Here is a 13,988-nt window from a genome sequence, read left to right as displayed (position 1 = left end):
GCCTGCTGACATTGAAGGCTCTAAACCACATGGGACCCAATTACATAGTGGATCTGTTAAAACTATATGCCCCTCCACACACCCCCCGCTCTGCCAGAAAGATGAATTTGGTTATTCCCAGGATTCTCTTAACCACTTAAAGCGAACCAGAGACGAATCATCCTCATGTATTTTACCATATATATCAGTGGGAAGATTAGAGAAAACACATACCCTGCTTTCTGTTTCATTCTTCACTGTTCAGCTTGCTTCTTACCAGTCCTGATTAAATCCCAGACTGAGCATTCTGTCTGGCTTTGCTCAGGAATCATTATAGCTGAGTCTGTCTTCTCTGATGTCTTTTCAAGCCCAAGCCTGCTGGCTCTGCTATAATGACCAAGCTAATTTTATCAGGGCTGATAAGAAGCAAGCAAGTGTACCTTTGCATGCATTCGCGCTGGTGCAGGAAGCTATCACGGACATTAACACGTACATTTTTACATAAATGTTTACGCATTGCACCTGCAACGCGTAAAAATGTACGTTTTAATGTCCGCGATAGCTTCCTGAAGCAGCGGGAATGTGTGCAAAGGTACGCGTGGCGGCCCGCTGACTTCGAGTCAGCAAAAATGAAACTAGCTGGCGGTGGGGGACCGGAAGAGCCATGAGCGAGGGCACAGGAGGGCTGCAGGGGGCTGGTAGATGCCTCAGGTAAGTGAAACTCATTTTTTAGGGTTAATGTTCCCTTTAAGGACCAGAGACCGTTGGTACAAGAAACGGTGGAATAGCAACAAATACTCACGAATCGTCGCACATACCCGCCGCAAACGCCGTCAGCGCCGCACGTGTGAGCCAATGGGAGCCACTGACAGGGTCAGGAGCCAATGAAATCGGTTCCTGATCCGCTCACAGAGATCTGCCATTATAGAGAAGGCAGAGCAAGTGAGCTGCAGCAGAGAGACATTGGCGAGATTGAAAGCAGGGAGAATGTGCGGCATCGGGGAATTGAACGCTATAGGGCAGCCAGGTAGCCATCAAAGCAGCACGTTGATTTCAGTCATTAAGGTCCTTAAAGGGACACTTAAGTCAAACAAAAAAAATGAGTTTTACTCACCTGGGGCTTCCAATAGCCCCCTGCAGCTGTACGGTGCCCTCGCCATCTCCCTCCGATCCTCCTGGCCCCGCCAGCAGCCACTTCCTGTTTCGGTGACAGGAGCTGACAGGCTGGGGACGCGAGTGATTCTTCGCGTGCCTGGCCACAATAGCGCCATCTATGCTGCTATAGCATATATCATATACCATATAGCAGCATAGAGGGTACTAATGTGTCTGGGAACGCGAAGAATCACTCGCATCCCCAGCCTGTCAGAGGTGCCTTCTCTGGACAGCTTGAGGAAAAGGCTAAAACCCCACCTCTTTTCCTGAGCCTTTCAGACTGCAGAACGCAGGTCTCAGCACTTGGAATCCCCAGGGAGAAAATGCTATAAACGTATGATTGAGATGTGTCTGAATCAGGCCCATTTGTGATACTGATGGCAGTAGATGTAGAGAAATATTATTCCTTGTTTAATCACACTGCTAATCACTTGTTTTCTTTTCAGGGACCAATAGGCATGAGGGGAGATCCAGGACCAGCAGGTGCTGCGGGTCCACCCGTAAGTTACACAGATTTTATTTCTTTGCTTTTATATCAGCATGTGATTTTAATGTATATTGTGTGAGATATGTCATAAATTCCAATGCAAAAAGTTTTGTTTTGTTTTATTTTGTTTTTGTTCTTTTGTTTTGGGGAGGGGGGGGGTGCAAAGAAACCTAGTTTGCGTTACTATTTTTTAATACATGGGTTGTAGGGTTTGTAGAACTGTCTTCCTGTGCCAATGTCAGTCGCTGCTTGGCTGTACTGAATGGAATCCTTTGTTTCATCCAAATGCCTTGACCTATCCCATCATCACCTACATAAAGTAGTCAGGGAGGAGCTAGGAAGTGGCAGTGGCCCATATTCAACTTGGTTTTATTTATTTTTTTATCATTTATTTATGTATTTATTGTATTTATAAAGCCATACCTTCTTTAAAAAAATGCCTTTTTAGACAATTTTGATCATACTATTTTATCTACTTTTTGGTCGTGTTTCAATTTTAGAGTGCTGAAAAGTTATTGTTCAATAAATGTTACATCTTAACAACACAATTAGGCCCGCGACTTAGACTATGTTGTAGATGTTGGCCATTTACGTGATTGGGTTTGACACCTCTGGTCTAGACGACATAATGTTGATACTTAATACATGGCATTTTGTACTTCATGTATGATGCTTGACGGTTTACTTTATATTTTGCTGTGAACTGTTGGAAGTTTTTGCTGTTCTCAATTTTCGCTGTGTTGCTAAATGCACAGTGTTTTTGTTGATCAAAAAAAAAGCAATCATAAAAACTGTAACTTTTAATACATATTTTGGCACTTGCCATGCTATGGGGAGAAAGGATAGAATGAGTATTGAGAGTGGAAGTGCCTCCTTATACTCTGATCTCATTACAGGGTCGTCCTGCACAAGCCGTACAGCCTCTACCTTACGATTCATTCGACACACGAAGAAAGAGAAGGCGACATTCTGATGGAGAGCAAAATGATGAATCAGACATTGACTATATGGCTGATGGAATGGAGGAAATCTATGCCACGCTTGGGTCACTTAAAGTGGAGATAGAGCGGATGCGGTGGCCAGAAGGCACAAAAGAAAGCCCGGGAAGGACGTGCAAGGAGCTGCAGATGTGTCACCCCGATTATAAAGACGGTGAGTGGTAATGTGTGGAGGCCTACAGCAGAATGGTAGCTGCCAGTCACTTGGGTTATCAGTAGACATGAGAGCCTGGAGATTAGCCTATATTCTATTCCTGTCACAGGTGAATACTGGATTGATCCAAACCAGGGATGTCACCGAGATGCCATCAAAGTCTACTGTAATTTCACGGCTGGTGGAGAGACGTGTCTACAACCGGATAAAAAGTTTGAGTCGGTCAGTATAACCATAATGCAGGTAGGGGGGCTGTACACCTTCAAAGTAAAACACAGAGACAACAGGAGCCCAAATAACGAAATATATAATTTGATTGGAAGATGTATAGAAAAGGATAATTTATACTCACAAAGGCAGGTTGCAAGAGGGGCAACCAACCACTTGAGGCAGGTGGTGATGTACAAACGCGACTCCACTCAGGGGTCCAAAGGGTACAGGACGCAGTCATTCTCTTGGAAAAAATATCTGGTACTATGTGGCCAGGCCACCTAAGACCAATATCAACCCTCTAAAGGAGGGTGAAAAGCACAAATGGGGGAGGGGGCTGGGGGGGGGGGGGGGCTAAGAGGCACCAAAGGATATATAAATTTGTGTTAAAAACAACTAAAAAAGAAGAGGTGGCTTACCTCAAAAATGACAACTTCATATAACAAATAACAATATATTATGCACTGGCAAAGCGTTTCGCTAGTCTAAGCTCACTTCTTCAGGCCAAATAAAGTGCCATCCAATAGATTCAGCCAAACAAAAGGCACCTCTTTTGCTTTTCTCCTACCGGATTCAAAGCGCCAGAGCTGCAGCCACTAGGGTGCACTCAGTAGGCAGTAGCACTGTTAGGGAGTCTTGCCCAAGGTCTCCTTACTGAATAGTTGTCGGCTTACTGAACAGGAAGAGTCAAACGTTGAACTTTCTTGTTTCAGAGGCAGAGCCCTTAACCAGTACATTATCCTGCCACTGCTGTATATTTTTCTTTAGGCTCTCTTTAAAGTGGGATTGTCACCATAAAAATAAAATTTCAACAGCAACCAGTCTGAGTGTATTAAGTGATAAAGATCTTAAACTTTCAAAACTTTTTCTGCTGTTATGGTTTGGAGTTATCACATACCTTAGGAGCACTGGCCCTTTAACAGCCATTGCCATTCAGTTGCATGCTGGGGGTTCTTTTTATCTATAATATATTCCTCCTCTTCCCTTTATTTCCCTGCCTAGCTGAAACATGATCCTCTGCTCACTTGTGTTTACAAGCAAGGCTGAGGTGACTCAGCGATTGGAGGAGAAAAGAAAAAAAAAAGTCAAGGGAAGTAATTATATCAGGATTTAGCCTCAAACTGTGGGCAAAGTACATGGTTCCCACCAGGAACAGAATTCTCTTCATTTACTATATAAAATTCACTGAAATCAAAACGTGGACAGTACAATAGACGTGTTATGTAAGTAGATTTAAGTATTTATCTACTTATACATTTGGATTTTTTCCCTGGCATAGTATGGCTAATCCTCCTGCTTTAACCATTTTACCCTTTTGGACGTAACTTTCACATCCAAAAGGCTGCTGCTGCGTTGCTGCACGCGATTGCGCACGCCCGCGTGCTGTCCCCCGTTAGCCCAGAGAACAATGAATGGGAACATACTTTTTAATATGCATGTGAAGAGGGTATACAACTAAGATTTTTTAAATTATAAGCTTGTAAATAGTGATTGACGCAAAACTAAAAAAATGCACCTTTATTTCCAAATAAAATATAGGCGCCATACATTGTGATAGGGACATCATTTAAATGGTGTAATAACCGGGACAAACGGGCAAATAAAATATGTAGGTTTTAATTATGGTAGCATGTATTATTTTAAAACTATAATGGCCGAAAACTGAGAAATAATGAATTTTTTTAAAAAAAAATCTTAATATTCCTTTTAAAATGCATTTAGAAAAAAATAATTCTTAGCAAAATGTACCACCCAAAGAAAGCCTAATTGGTGGCGGAAAAAACAAGATATAGATTAATTCATTGTCATAATTAGTGATAAAGTTATTGGCAAATTAATGGGAGGTGAAAATTGCTTGGATGCATAAGGCGAAAAACGACTGAAGGCTGAAGTTGTTAAAGGACAGTGCGCGGAGTATGGCACCAGTCAGCAAGTCATTTCCAAACTTCTGGCTGTCGGCGCCGGAAATATTGTGAACCGTCCGCCGCCATACCGGCTGATTAACTTGGCCCAGGAGGCAGAAATTAGGATTAGCAAATCTAAGATTCGAGCAGTTGATCCATTTAATTAGCAGATATATTAATTACTCAGTGATTTGCTAGCCCCACCTTACTAGGCATTCTATGTATGCTGTTGTACAAACTGCTGCCTACAAGACCCTTAGATAGCTTGCTTTGTATTTGCAGGTGAAAGTGGCGGCTTGGAATAAAGAAACCCCTGGAGACTGGTACAGCACTTTTAAAAGAGGAAAGAAGGTAAGATAGCTTTTGATTCCATTGCTATTATCTATATTGACAGTATGTGTAAATCCTCATATACACACACTGGGTAATCTTCAGCTTAAACAGCCCCAAATCATGATTTAACCTGTCTCTTTGGTGTCTTCCTCCCAGTTCCAGTACATTGATGCTGATGGTAATCCTGTCCATGTGGTACAGATGACATTCCTCAGGCTGCTAAGTGCAGTAGGAAGACAGAACCTAACCTATAACTGCCAGCAGTCTGTGGCATGGTATGACTCCTCAAAGAGAAATCACGACCAATCCGTAAAGCTGAGGGCGGACAATGGGGAGGAGCTCACCCACAGCCGCACACCACAGCTACGGGCATTATACGATGGGTGCCAAGTAAGTATTTGGGGGAAGGGATAATTGTACCAGCAAATGAGGGCATGCTTATAAAAAGGATGGTGTTAGCCCGTTGTTGACACTGAAATTGCATTCTCATTGACTTGCCAGACTGGTCAACTCCATAAAACACAGTTTCAGGATTTTATTTATAATTAACTCCTCCACTCCCCTCAATAAACTTTTCACTGCATACACCCAGGGGTGAGCCTGGGGTGCCTGGCACCTCGGTGCAAGATTTTCTCTGGCGCCTATGGGAGTGGTTAAATTAACCGCGCCCAACCACATAACCACACCCATGTCCTGCCTAATCACACCCAGACCTTCCATCTCTTTACGCATGCATGTGATACCCCATTCCTACCCCTCTTCCATGGGCTTGCTCCTGGCTGGCTTTGGCTGCCTGCGAGTCTGCTAGTCTCTGGACTGACTCAGGCTGAGAGGCTCTGCGAGTGCGACGCAGTCACACACTGCGTATTTATGGCTGCCTGCGGCCACCCTACTCTCGCTCGCTGTCGTCGGCTCCTCCCACCGCCAAGCCCAAGTGTGAGGTGGGCTGCCTGTATCTTTCCCGTTGCGCCGTGCAGCCTGCCAGTGTTGCCAACCTTTCACGTTATTTTTTACTGACAAATACCTAAAAATTTACAGACAAAAGATTATTTTTACTCACAAAATTTCCCCACTAAATGCTCATAAGAGACAGCGTTTCACCAGTAAATGCACGTAATGACAGACAGCCTTTCATCAGTAAATGCACATAATGAGAGACAGCGTTTCCCCAGTAAATGCACATAATAAGAGACAGCTTTTCCCCAGTAAATGCACATAAGAGACAGCTTTTCCCCAGTAAATGCACATAATAAGAGACAGCTTTTCCCCAGTAAATGCACATAATAGGAGACCGCTTTTCACCAGTAAATGCACATATTAAGAGACCGCTTTTCACCAGTAAATGCACATAAGAGACAGCTTTTCACCAGCAAATGCACATAATAAGAGACCGCTTTTCACCAGTAAATGCACATAATGACAAACAGCCAGTGTCCCCAGTATATGTAGCCAGCCTGGACCCCCTTTAGGTAGTGAGTGACAGGGACCCCTTTAGGTAGTGAGTGACAGGGACCCCGTTTAGGTAGTGAGTGACAGGGACCCCCTTTAGGCAGTGAGTGACAGGGACCCCTTTAGGTAGTGAGTGACAGGGACCCCTTTAGGCAGTGAGTGACAGGGACCCCTTTAGGCAGTGAGTGACAGGGACCCCGTTTAGGTAGTGACAGGGACCCCCTTTAGGCAGTGAGTGACAGGGACCACTTTAGACAGTGAGTGACAGGGACCCCCTTTAGGCAGTGAGTGACAGGGACCACTTTAGGCAGTGAGTGACAGGGACCGCTTTAGGTAGTGATTGACAGGGACCCCTTTAGTCAGTGAGTGACAGGGAGCCCTTTAGGTAGTGAGTGACAGGAACCCCTTTAGGTAGTGAGTGACAGGGACCCCCTTTAGTTAGTGAGTGACAGGGACCCCATTTAGGTAGTGAGTGACAGGGACCCCGTTTAGGCAGTGAGTGACAGGGAGCCCCGTTTAGGTAGTGAGTGACAGGGACCCCTTTAGGTAGTGAGTGACAGGGACCCCCTTTAGCTAGTGAGTGACAGGGACCCCCTTTAGCTAGAGAGTGACAGGGACCCCGTTTAGGTAGTGAGTGACAGGAACCCCTTTAGGTAGTGAGTGACAGGGACCCCCCCTCTAGCCGGCGCCGCTCCCCCCTCACCTTGCAGTGTAGTCAGACCTCAGGATCAGCGGGCGACCCGACCAGTAAGAGTGGGCGCCTGACGCACCCGCTCTATATGCGGAAGTGATGTCACTTCCGCATAGCAGTGCGGTGCGCTAGGTCCTAGCGCCCGCACTATTGGTCGCCGCCTGATCGAGGTCTGACGTGGCGGCTAGAGGGAGCGGCGGCTAGAGGGAGGGAGGGAGCGGTGGCTGGGCGTGCCTGGGTGCAATGCACCCGCCCAGGCTCGGCCCTGCATACACCACCCTGTAATCTCCCACCTCCATGGGACTTCAGGTTTGAGGTCTCCTGACTTCACCATCCAGATTATTATTATTTAGCATTTATATAGTTTCTGGAAAGTGTCTGCAACACCTCAACCAAATAACTGTGTGTGCTAGGGCTCAAAACAAGAGTGATTATATGGTAGGAAAAGGAAAGCCCTTAAAGAGACTCTGTAACAAATTGTTTATCTTTATTTCTTCTATGCTATAAGTTCCTATGCCTTTTCTAATGTGGTCTGGCTTACTGCAGCTTTTCCTAATTGCACAGTAGCTGTGTTATCTCTGTTATATGATCTAATCTTCTCTCTATAGTCGGCACAGTCAGGCTGAGGCAGTCAGACTGGAATGTGCAGGGCTGCTTGTGATTAGCTAGAAGCTGTACACACCCCCTGCAGGCTCTGTGTGACTAACACACTCTGCTTAGCTGAGCCTATTAGAAGCTGGTTAGTTTGTTTGTAAACACTGCCTAAAACTGGCAATTACAAGCCAGGTTTGCAGCAGAGAATGGCAGAAACAGCACAGAGGGGACCAGGAGCACATAATGAATAGAATGGTATGCTTTTTATTGTAAGAATTTCAGAGTACAGATTCTCTTTAAGGAATAGCACCTCCCACGGCAAATTTTGAAAAATATAACAAAGAATCTTTATTCAACAATAGGTTTAATAATAATCACAATATTGATGATTCAATAAAGAATAAAACCATTTAAAAAAATGTTCCAACATGATCCCTTCTGCATATGAAACAATCACTCTAAATGCAAAATACTGTATAATGACACAATGCTGTTGTCAAATATAACACCCCACAGTAGGCTCAATATTGAGTCCAACAGGGGGAGAACCCGGGTTCAGTATACAACCTAGTGTGATGCAGAACCAATAAACAACACCTGTGCAGTAAAATCTTAAGAAAAAACACATGAATAAATATGATATAAAAATAAAGTGCACAATTGCTATCCAGATAAGCAGTATTACTAGTGATAAGAGGATGCCTGATGGAAAATTGAGGCAAAGGAGCAGCCCATGGGAAAGGAGAGCATAAAGTGGAGTAGTGCAAAAAATATGAGATAGTTAGCCCTGAAATGATAAGGTCAATCTCAGCAGCACAGCAGGGAACAAGGAATCCCCTCAGAGGACAAGATCCCACTAGTTCTGCGGGCGTCACCCCGCTTTATCAAGGAGAGATAACTGCACAGGTGTTGTTTATTGGTCTTCCATCACACTAGGATGTATACTGAACCCGGGTTCTCCCCCTATTGGGCTCAATATTGAGCCTACTGTGGGGTTTTATATCTGACAGCAGCATTGTGTCATTATACAATATATTGCATTTAGAGTGATTGTTTCATATGCAGCAGAGATCATGTTGGAACATTTGTTAGTTTTTTTAAATGGTTTTATTCTTTATTGAATCATCAATATTGTGATTAATATTAAACCTAATGTTGAATAAAGATTCTTGTTATATTTTTCCAAAATTTGCTGTGGGAGGTACAATTTAGCATTTATATAGCACCAACATCTTCCATAGTGCTTTACAGAGTATTTATACATAGTCTTGTCACTAACTGTGCCTCAGAGGAGCTCACAATCTAATCCTTACCATAGTTATATGTCTATTGTAGTATAGGGCCAATTTTAGGGTAATGCCAATTAACTTATCTGTATGTATGTAGGACACCCACGCAGATACGGAGAGAACATACAAACTCTTTGCAGATAGTGCCCTGGCTGGGATTAGAACCAGGGACCCAGCGCTGCAAGGCGAGAGAGCTAACCACTAAACCACAGTGCTGCCCATCTAGATGGAATGGAGCTGTGGCTACTCTTAAGTTTCCTGGCTGCAACTGGTGCTGTCTTAGCTCACTCCCCCCTCACAGTCCACCATGCTGCAACCCAAGAACCTCTGCATTTCTCTGATGTTAGCCTGTAATCATGATTTCCCATGCCACTATATACAGGAGTGGAGGTATGTAACAGTAACAGCCACTCCTCCTCTCCAATCAGCAATGAGGGAACAGGGAAGTGATGTAAGCACCACACCCTCTCCCAGGTGGCAATGCGAGTGGCCAAGCTGCTGTGACAATGTGGTAGGCTGTCTCCTAAAGCCACCAGTGAGTTAGATGGAAGCCACCATGTGAAACCATCCATGAAACTTTGAAGGGTCTTGTGAGTATAAAGGAGAGGATTAGGAAGGGGGGCACTATTAAGTCAGGGGGGCAAAAGGAAGGGAGCAAAAAAAACGTAATTCTGTAGATTGGAATTTACTTCTGTAGATTGTCATATACTTTTCATAAGTGAAAGGAATACCGAGGTGACCTGCAACATGATGAGAAAGACATATATATGTACAGTGCCAAGCACACAAATAACTATGCTGTGTTCCTTTTTATCCTTTGTCTGCCTGAAAGAGTTAAATATCAGGTATGCAAGTGACAGTTTCTCTCCAGTCAGGACCTGGTCGACCATAGAGAAACAACACTGATAAGGAATTACATCTATAAAATACTTTCCTGTCAGAAAATGAGATAAAAGGGTCAATAGATCATAGATTTTAGCTCTGGCATACTTCAAGGAATGTGTCATTGAGCAGAAACATTGTAACAGTAAAAAAATAAAAAGTAGATTTAAATATAAAATAAAACTGTGGAATATAGTTATTTTAGGAGGAGGAGTATAGATAGTTTTATATCTCATCAATTTATTTATACCTCGGTATTCCTTTAAGATAAGATTTAGGCATACTCTAAAGCTTACAACATTCTTGACATTGCATAAAACCAATTATTTCTTGCTTAGAAGTTTATGACTGTTGCTGTTTCTTTCTTCTGCTTCCATTGCTACAGCTTCGTAAAGGCGTTGAACGGACAGTGCTTGAGATCAACACCTACAAGGTAGACCATCTACCCCTCAGGGACATTGCGGTCAGCGACTTCGGAGACAACAACCAGAAGTTTGGCTTTGAGGTCGGGCCGATCTGCTTTAATGGCTAGGAAAACAAAATGAGTTTTTGTTTTTTTTAAATTAAAAACATAAAAAAAACTCCTAAATCATCTTGCAGTCCAAGAAAGAAGAACTTTTGAGTTTCACGACCAACTAACTGGGACACTTCCTCCGGTCGCCACTGGCAAAGATTTATCTCATGTGGTTTTATTTTTGTGTTATATATTTTTGTTTTTTTTATAGCAAGGGATCTTAAATTGTCTTCGTACCCTTGCAGGGTTTCATTAGATAAATATAATAAGAAGCAGGATAATTCTGGCCCTGGCGACCTTGGTTGTTGGTAGATTTGCCACCGTCACCGTAGTGAGCATGGATAAAACCTATGGCAATACGTTCACATTTCAATAGCCTGAAAGAGATCCTATATCATCAATCATCATTCCTCCTCAGTATTCAGGATATCCTGTCCTCTGATGCTGAAGCCTCTGGTTTTGCACTGGACCATCATCGACCAATCAGGATGTTGTTTATAGCATCCCATTCATGGAACTTACTGTAACCAGTTGCTTTGATTGGCTGAAGCCGTGGTCAGTCATACAGTCAACACTGTCGCCTTCCCTTAAGATATTAAACGTGTCATGGTTTACCGTCTGTTCATGGACTATGTTGTGCATTTTGAGACTTCAGTCTGCAGATGCGAATAAGTTATATTGACACTCCAGATAATCAGCTGAAAGAATGTTGTCACCAATACTGTCATAAATATACTGTATATTGTGTATATATAGCCTCCGAAACTCCCTTTAATCTTAAAAAAATGGGCTCTGTGTATTGAGGTAAAGGAAAAATTATTAAATGTTTGCATTTTTTAACATTTTTACGTTCCTATCAACTGTCACTCCTACATGCAACCCAAATCCAGTCTTTCTTATCACGGGAATCACATTATGTATAATAATACTGTTTACCCCCTTAAAGTGGTTTGTATGTGGAGATACAGTAAAATCCCCCTTATAGTAAACTTCAAAGCACCTGGCCAAGTAGCTTACTTTAACAGAAGTTTTCTATATTAGGATTGGTCATGCATTGTCTAATCATACAGATGCCTGGTCCGGACTTAGAGACTAAAGGTGCATACACATGCACTACATCTGGCAATGACGGGTCTTTCAGACCCTCCTGCTGGGCGGACGTTCAGCCGACAGTAGTGCGTGTGTATGCGCTGTCGGCGGACTGATAAGGCTGTTTCTGAACGATCTGCTCAGAAACAGCCTTATCAGTCTGCCGACAACGCGTACACACGCACTACTGTCGGCTGAACATCCGCCCAGCGGGAGGGTCCGGCAGAGCCGGCGGTAGTGCGTGCGTACGCACCTTAAATTTAGTATAGCCAGAGGTTTACTATATCGGAGTTTGCTATAATTATATTCTACTGTATGTCCTTCCCTGACAATCTCTCCTGATCCTCTTATAAAAGATGACATTATCCACCCAAGATTTTACTCCAAGACAGCTTACTTTAATAAACGAAGGCTTTGGTGTAGAACTATGAAATAATTGTATTACACATTTCAGGGTCATCACAATAAACACTTCCTCTTTATAGTTAATGTGCTCCTAACCTAATAGTGTAAAAATAAGTTGGCTTTTCAACTAGGTGTAAGTCGACCACACTTTCCATCATGTAGACTTCTGGACTCTGGACTTTGTTTCATTTGGCTGGATCAGCTGCCTGACAAATACACGAAACGCTACAGGAGAAACCTTCCGACAGTTAATGTTGTCAAGGGATGACTTGTTGTTTCAAGAGACAGCTTGTGAAAAAGCCAACATCAACATCTAGGCATGGATGTAATTATGCAAAACTAACTTTGGATACTGTGAGAAGGTTTATGGATGCAAGTAAAGTTTTGTCCCTAATATCTTCTCAGTTACCTCTTCTAGATGTTGCATCTCTGTTTGTCTTGATTAGCCAAATGACAACAAGCTGAGGCTACCATTCATTCATTTTTTTTAGTGCAAACCTTTGGATGGGATATGCTTCTGTTCTCTAAACAGTAGTTGCACAGGGACATCAATTATTAGACACACAAACAAGACACAGAACATTTATATTGTGCTTTTCTCCTGGTGGACTCAGAGCGCCAGAGCTGCAGCCACTAGGGCACGCTCTATAGGCAGTAGCTGTGTTAGGGAGCCTTGCTCAAGTTCTCACGGAATAGGTGCTGGCTTACTGAACAGGAAGAGACGACATTCGGACCCTGATCTCCTGTGTCAGAGGCTGTAATTAGCCCTACAGCTGCAAGAACAGTTGAGTTATCTTTAACAATGAAAGAAAAAAACTCAGCCTGGCAGCAGCTACCTGTCAGTCATTGGTAATTTTAATATCAAATCATTAGTATACTTACGTGTTCTAACAGGCCTGAAAATGGGGCCCTGATCAGTAACGCAATACCCCTACACCCTTGGCGTGTCGGCCCCAACATGTGCGGCGTAAGCTGATTATCCTGATAGTAAACCGAATGCAGCATGTACTGATCCACATATGAAAAAGGTTCTTCTAAAATATCCTCACTGCTTTGTAAATACACCATTTTTCTTACCTAGTTGTCAATGCCGGATTTATACTTTATGTGCCCTTAGGTAAAGTATGTTGTGGCTCCCCTCTCTTGTGCCCCTCCCATCCCACATGCAGCCCTCTCTTCCATGTATATCATCCATCCAAGTACAAGAAAACCTTTATTCCATGAACAGCTCTCTTGTGCATAAGTTTCCCTTTTTTATTTGCTGCTAATTTTCAGCCTTCTCTTTAATATGTAGCAACCTCCCTTTCATGTCCAGCCGCCCAAGGCGCAGGTCTTTGTGGCCTTTCCAGAAATCCCTCCCTGCTGGTTATAAGTTGTTCCATTTCATTCCTTATCATCCCTATGCAAATGCTATTAGCAAAAAGTACGGCCAACAACGAGTCATTTTTGCAGTGTAGACAATAGTAGTTCTATGGTTCTACTTTACAACGGAGATCAGTAATGCAGGTGTACCAAATTATTGACCAGAGCCTTATTTTAAGTTATAAAATCATACTTACCTACAAGTACACTATCACTTTAAGAGTCGTCTTTCCATTTCAGTCTGCAACCTGCTATGATTTTCAAGGCCTCCAAAAAGGTTAAAATTACATTTCCAAACAACCATAGCAACAGCCCAGCGCTTGCTGTACAGAACACCTCCAAATTCCCATATCAGTATCCCCATCTTTAGGTTTTCGACACAGAATGTTTAATTTTTTAGGCCTTAGTGTGATTCTTCATGTCGAGAGGAAAAATCGGAAGCCCACTTGTCTATTCACCATCCATGTACAGACACGCCCACATATCACTGCCA

The 13,988-nt window shown here is 43.2% G+C and overlaps 1 protein-coding gene across 5 annotated transcripts in view; it reads left to right on the top strand.

The window, feature by feature from the left end:
- COL5A3 (collagen type V alpha 3 chain) overlaps nucleotides 1–10,717 on the top strand; it is a 340,614-nt gene extending 329,897 nt beyond the window's left edge. For all 5 annotated transcript variants that reach the window (XM_068274411.1, XM_068274408.1, XM_068274409.1 and 2 more), the window contains 6 exons: nucleotides 1,581–1,634; nucleotides 2,518–2,773; nucleotides 2,883–2,995; nucleotides 5,170–5,238; nucleotides 5,377–5,610; nucleotides 10,511–10,717. In XM_068274411.1, the coding sequence (XP_068130512.1) occupies nucleotides 1,581–1,634; nucleotides 2,518–2,773; nucleotides 2,883–2,995; nucleotides 5,170–5,238; nucleotides 5,377–5,610; nucleotides 10,511–10,657 (873 nt within the window). In that variant the 3' untranslated portion in view covers nucleotides 10,658–10,717. The remainder of the gene's footprint in view (nucleotides 1–1,580; nucleotides 1,635–2,517; nucleotides 2,774–2,882; nucleotides 2,996–5,169; nucleotides 5,239–5,376; nucleotides 5,611–10,510) is intronic.
- The last annotated feature ends 3,271 nt before the right edge of the window (nucleotides 10,718–13,988 follow it).

The sequence above is a fragment of the Hyperolius riggenbachi genome, chromosome 3 (assembly GCF_040937935.1).
Source record: "Hyperolius riggenbachi isolate aHypRig1 chromosome 3, aHypRig1.pri, whole genome shotgun sequence".
NCBI classification, from domain to species: domain Eukaryota; kingdom Metazoa; phylum Chordata; class Amphibia; order Anura; family Hyperoliidae; genus Hyperolius; species Hyperolius riggenbachi.
The sequence above is the reverse complement of the archived record's forward strand: the minus strand, read 5'-3'. Positions and strand labels throughout refer to the sequence as shown.